Source organism: Tachysurus fulvidraco, chromosome 22 (assembly GCF_022655615.1).
Source record: "Tachysurus fulvidraco isolate hzauxx_2018 chromosome 22, HZAU_PFXX_2.0, whole genome shotgun sequence".
NCBI lineage: Eukaryota > Metazoa > Chordata > Actinopteri > Siluriformes > Bagridae > Tachysurus > Tachysurus fulvidraco.
Window position 1 is genome coordinate 17,114,407 of NC_062539.1, and position 6,073 is coordinate 17,120,479.

The window sequence follows — 6,073 nt, forward strand, 5'->3', positions numbered from 1 at the left end:
TCCTATAGTCCTATAGTTAAAATACTTAAATATGAACTAATACTTAAAACAATGCACTTCATTGTAATGCATTCTATACTGCATTAAAAAAGACATAGACGTGTTGTGACCAGCAGATGGCGCCATAACACCTTATATTCAAGGAGTGAACAGAATACAAGTCAAGTCAATTCAAGTCAAGAAGCTTTTATTGTCATTACAACTATATAGAGCTGTTGCAGTACATAGTGACATGACACAACGTTTCTCCAGGATCATGAAGCTACACAAAACAAAGACAAGGCTATAAGGACTTAATAAGTTAGTCCTAAATACATAAAGTGCAACCTGGTGCAAACAGTGAAGGACAAGACAAACAAGACAGATAACACAGTGCAGAACAAAAGACAGTGCAAACAAAAAATTACAAGACAATACAAAACATACAAAAAAGACAATAAACAAGAGACAATAGACAGAAACAGCACCGACCAGTACAAATACTGTATGTTCAAAAAAATGTGTTTGTAGATTAACTATTAAAGACGAAGATTATTCCCACCAATACAAACGATACTCTATGATTAATGGTAAAGAGACTATTAAAAGTGCTAAAATCTCAAGCATGTAATCCTCAATCAGAGAAATGTCTAATGATCATTTTCCTTTCAACATGTCTTTTTCTTATTAGAAAGTGTGTGAATGTCTTTAACCGGCAAAATAATATAAGACATGTAGATATTTGCAATATAATGTTTCACTTCACCTGCCATGCAGTCGCAGTACCAGCGCACTATGTAAACCGATGCTCAAGCTGAACGCTGACGTCTCATCCCTAACTAGGCTGTCAGGTCTTCTTCTGTATTTATGTGCTTCTTGTCATTTACTGCAGGGATTCTACTCCATCTTCTGATAACTCCTTTCTTTTCCATCTTCGGGAGGTGATCGTCAGCTTGCGTCTGGAGCAGTGCGAGATGTAGACCTTTAGGCTTAGAACTTATTCACTTATTCTTGGTTAGCATTACAATCTGTTTTTGCAGGACAATCCATGTACGTGACACCGTAACTTTTACAAGGTTTAGGTTCTTTCTGTTATTCTGCACTCACCTTGACTTGGGACCATTTGTCCCACAAAATCAGCTCATAAAATGGTAGTTTTTCATTGTCTTTGTGCAGACATCCATGTATCAGCATAGAGCAGGCTGTGTGGACATAAACACCACAGATTACAACGGAAAATCGTTAACTATCTAAAACATCATTCTTCGTATTCACATTTTCGATACTTCGATACGGCGCTCAATATTTTGCAGTGGAAGTTTTCCGGCTTTGTATTCCGAAATAAATAAATTGATATTTTCTCACCTTTAGACAGACCACCGATGTACAAAGGGAGGGGATTATTTGGAATGTTTTTTCCACATGTCAGGGTATAAAGAAGAGAACCCAGACCGCGGACAGTAGAAGACAACTCCCAGGGATAAAACTCAGATACCCAAAGAGATGGAAGGGGAATCGGAAAGACTGAATGAAAGACAGAGAAAGACTATCATTAGCAAGATCACAAAAATGATCCACCAATAAATTCCCATTAAATCTACTCATCCATGAGGTGTAGTTACCTCCAAACTTGTAGAACCTTCTGTAGATCAATCTGGCACGGCCAAAGTCGATCAACTTCAAATCCAGGGTCTCAGGGTTCAGGAGAATGTTGGCTTCTTTAATGTCTCCATGGATCACACCGTTGTCCCGGCAGTGAATTAAAGCCCGAATGATTTTACGCATGATGATTCGAGCCACGTCTTCAGACATTCTGCCTTTTAGGCCTTTCCGAAACTTTCCGAGGGTGATAAAGTTGTGTGGCTGCTCCATGATCAAGAGGAAACCCGCGGCCGTCTCGAACCATTCGAGTTGTTTTATCACAAACGGGCTGCAACGTGGTTTTGACACGAGCTCCATTAGCACCCCCTCATGAGGAAGACTGTGTGTGTCACCAGGCTAAAAATTCATTTTTGGAAAAAATATCAGTCATCACAAGTTATGTACTTTCATCCTTGTTTTGGTCCAGAGTTTTGTATCTGGAAAAATCACCAAAAAAAAAAAGTTCACGTACAAGAGTGAAATAATCCACGTATCCCTTTAACAGGTATTTAATGGCCACCTGCAAAGCAGAAATATTTAATTAGCTTCATAGCAAAGCATCTAACCTCAATGTATTTTTCACGTCTAGCTAACCAACTTCATGTCGTGTATAACGCTGATATTCACCTGTCCTCCGTCTGTTTTCCGAACACCCGTGTACACTTTAGCGTAGCTTCCTTTGCCCAGAAGTTCTCCAATAGTATAGCGATTAGAGAAATCATCTGTTTAACAAAACAAATAAATATATATATTTTTATACTATTTCCCAGCGTAGATCGTTGCGTCTGCGGCGAATGCGGCTCGCAGGTAATAACTTTGAGGTGTCCATAAAGTTAGCGGTATTAAAGGTGAAACTGTGGACTGACCCGGCAGTTTGTCGGACCGGGGGTCGGGTAGATCGCCGAGATCATCTTCATCTGAGCTGTGGGAGGTCGGCGGCTCTGAGTAGGTTGAAAGCAATTCTGTTGAAAAATATATGTTAGAGATTATTAATTGTGGCTCAAGTGACAATAGATCGAGTTCTTCCATTATGGTGATATATTTTGCTCAGTACGGTCATTATGTACGTATATTAATATTTATTAGGTACTATGTTATATCACGGTAAACAATTTCCATACTGGGGGCACGTGGCTTAGTGGTTAGCACGTTTACCTCACACCTCCAGGGTTGGGGGTTCGATTCCCGCCTCCGCCTTGTGTGTGTGGAGTTTGCATGTTCTCCCCGTGCCTCGGGGGTTTCCTCCGGGTACTCCGGTGTGTGAGTGAACGAGAGTGTGTGTGCCCTGTGATGGGTTGGCACTCCGTCCAGGGTGTATCCTGCCTCGATGCCCGATGACGCCTGAGATAGGCACAGGCTCCCCGTGACCCGAGGTAGTTCGGATAAAAGCAGTAGGGAATGAATGAATGAATTTCCATACTATTTTAATACAATCATTTTCTATAAGAGCTCCAGCTCTGTTTTACTTACATAATTAACAGCTATTAAGAGTTCAGAATGTCTGTAATATAAAGCGTGAGACTTTAGACGAACCTTTCATTTCCAACCAACGTGTCTCTAGATTCTGTCCCTTTTCATGTTCCTTTACTTTCTGTAAGTTGTTTTGTTCTCTTTCTGTGTTCTTCTGTTTCTGGGGCATCTTTTTTTTAGGACGATCCACACTCTTCTTTTTCAGAGGATTCACCTTGTGTGATTTCAGTGAGTAGGAGCAGGATGTCTCTGACCAGGTCTCAGCTGACGGTGGAACTGGTGAAGAAAATACAGTATTTAATGATTTTGTACTCACTAATACAATCAGTGAATTTTAAAGCCTAATTTATGAAAAATAGAATTTAGGATGTCTCTGACCAGGTCGCAGATGACAGTGGACCTGATGAAGAAAATATTGCATGAATAACTGGGGCCGGATATCACAATATGCAGTATGTTTTTATCACAATACTTTTTACCGAGAGTTCTTCATATATTGTATAAAAGCTCTTGTGTTATAAGAGATCCTGCTCTGTGGTACTTTCAGAGGAAACAGCAGAATATGTGACATATAAAAGGCATATAAATTTACACAAACCTTTTAGTATAGAGTTTGTTCTCCTCCTTTTATTTGGTCTCTTATTGAGCTGGGACTCAGTGTCTTCTAAAAGAAAATGCACCCTTTTCTTTTTCAGAGGATTCACCTTGTGTGATCTTAGTGAGTAGGAGCAGGATGTCTTTGGCCAGGTCTCAGCTGACACTGGACCTGGTGAAGGAAATATTTAAAGCCATATCCATAAGAAGTAGAAATTTTGTACCGTCTTATTGTCATATTAAAGGTGTGACTTTGCACAAACCTGTTAGTATAGAGTTTGTTCTCCTCCTTTTATTTGGTCTCTCGTCGAGTTTCACCTTGTGTGATCTTAGTGAGTAGGAGCAGGATGTCTTTGGCCAGGTCTCAGCTGACACTGGACCTAGAGAAGAAAATATTTCATTATCATTCATTTTATTCCACTGATTTGGTGCTCACGAATATATGTAGTGGATTTTAAAGCCTTATCCATGAAAAATATCATTCTTTACCATCTTATCGGTATAAGAGCTATTACAAGTCCAGAATATATCATCATATAAAAGGTATATATGGGCGCTGCTGAGCAACCAGTGCAGTAAGACGTCCGATTTGAGGCTCAGAGTTTGTGTTGTTATTTTATTGCACAATTTAGATTACTTCTTTGACATAATTACCTCTAGAGTATTTTGCTAAAGCTATTTTCACCATCTGGACATATTATCATGGCTGGTAAAAAAGACTAAAACTCGTGCCACAGCGACCCAAAAACTGAGTCCAGAATGTTTCTAATATAAAAGGTGTGACTTTGGACAAACCTTTTAGTATAGAGTTTGTTCTCTTCTTGTTATTTGGCCACCCACTGAGCTGGGACTCAATCTCTTCTAAAAGAAAATGCACCCTTTTCTTTTTCAGAGGATTCACCTTGTGTGATCTTAGTGAGTAGGAGCAGGATGTCTTTGGCCAGGTCTCAGCTGACACTGGACCTGGAGAAGAAAATATTTAAAGGCTTTTCCATCAAAAATATCATTTTTGGAGATGTTATTGGTATAAGAGCTATTAAATACGCATTGTGTCAACTTACGTTTCTCTGTATAATAGAAATCCATCTGTCTTAAGTTTCTTTTAGGTTACAATCGCATAAAAATAAAAATCTTTGCTCATAACGTGGTCCAATGGTCAACTGTCTAAAATTCTAAATCAGCGTTCGGCTCCATGCGTCACATCAGCGGCCTGGTGACGTAAAAGAATCTAAATGCGTCTGACGCGCGTAACGGTGCGTAAAATCAGCGCTTGGTGACGTGGGAGCAATGAAAGTCCATTCTCTTCCTCTCTCCACATGGAATATTAAACTATTTTATTGGCCTTTTGGGTGAAACCTGTGCTTTAAAAATGTAACGAAAAAATGGGAATGAATGAACAAAGTAAATAAATAAATAAACAAACAAACAAACATGGACATCATTCAATTTCTGTAACATTTTCTTTAATTATTTTTAATACTATAATATAATATTGATAAAATGACAAAACGCTGGTTTTAACACAGAGACACAAAATTTGGATGGCTTGTGTTGGATTTTTTTTTTTTACTGTTTTATTATGTACTTTTTGTGTAACTTTAAATTTGAAGATTTTTTTATGCTATAACTACCACTTAATTATATACTATTATAGAACTGTAATATGTCAACTTCACGAATGTTATTACTTTTTGAACTTATAGAAATATGTTAAATGAAAGAATAATGAATTCATTATGAGTCCATATTATGGTTCGAATCTGACGTCACATCCGGTCTGAGCTGTTTCGAATCAGGTAAGTTCATTCATTCATCTACCGCTTATCCGAACTTCTCGGGTCACGGGGAGCCTGTGCCTATCTCAGGCGTCATCGGGCATCGAGGCAGGATACACCCTGGACGGAGTGCCAACCCATCACAGGGCACACACACACTCTCATTCACTCACACACACACACACACACACACTACGGACAATTTTCCAGAGATGCCAATCAACCTACCATGCATGTCTTTGGACCGGGGGAGGAAACAGGAGTACCCGGAGGAAACCCCCGAGGCACGGGGAGAACATGCAAACTCCACACACACAAGGCGGAGGCGGGAATCGAACCCCCAACAAGTAAGTTAGCTTTATTATATAAAACACTGATCATACACGTGTAATGACGCTCACCCATGAGAGAGGAATCAATACTATTTAATACACTTACACACTTAATCAGTTACTTTACACAACTGGATTTATTAAGCATTTATAGAAACGTCATAGAAATGCACAATCACAAGCAGACACAATAACAGGGACATAGGCATCTTCTTTCTCTTTTTTTATTAAAATGCATATTATTTATACATATATATCGTCATCTCCAATGGTGTAATTTTT

The 6,073-nt window shown here is 39.0% G+C and overlaps 1 protein-coding gene across 10 annotated transcripts; it reads right to left on the minus strand.

Moving 5' to 3' along the window:
• Nucleotides 1-199: 199 nt before the first annotated feature.
• LOC113634610 (serine/threonine-protein kinase DCLK3-like) lies at nt 200-4,897 on the minus strand. 10 transcript variants are annotated; one of them, XR_007139082.1, is made up of 13 exons: nt 4,746-4,897; nt 4,480-4,647; nt 3,948-4,064; nt 3,689-3,856; nt 3,154-3,366; nt 2,487-2,582; nt 2,248-2,342; nt 2,093-2,140; nt 1,602-1,977; nt 1,345-1,503; nt 1,087-1,181; nt 746-961; nt 200-327 (listed from the first exon to the last, which is right to left on the minus strand). XR_007139082.1 is itself a non-coding variant. In XM_027133687.2 (12 exons), exons 1-12 carry the CDS (start codon nt 4,768-4,770, stop codon nt 819-821), a joined length of 1,710 nt encoding a protein of 569 aa, XP_026989488.2. In that variant the 5' UTR covers nt 4,771-4,897; the 3' UTR covers nt 383-818. The 10 variants fall into 10 exon arrangements, 5 of the variants coding, with proteins under 5 accessions (XP_026989488.2, XP_026989489.2, XP_047662067.1 ...); XR_003438564.2 differs by having other exon boundaries at nt 746-968; XR_003438566.2 differs by having other exon boundaries at nt 746-938; nt 4,746-4,896.
• Between the last annotated feature and the right edge of the window lie 1,176 nt (nt 4,898-6,073).

Coding starts and splice junctions, on each gene's coding strand:
- LOC113634610 (XM_027133687.2), bottom strand. CDS start 4,770: ATGGATTTCTATTATACAGAGAAAC. Junction 1,978..2,092: donor ACGTGGATTATTTCACTCTT/GTACGTGAACTT, acceptor ATGAATTTTTAG/CCTGGTGACACACACAGTCT. Junction 1,182..1,344: donor CATCGGTGGTCTGTCTAAAG/GTGAGAAAATAT, acceptor ATGTCCACACAG/CCTGCTCTATGCTGATACAT.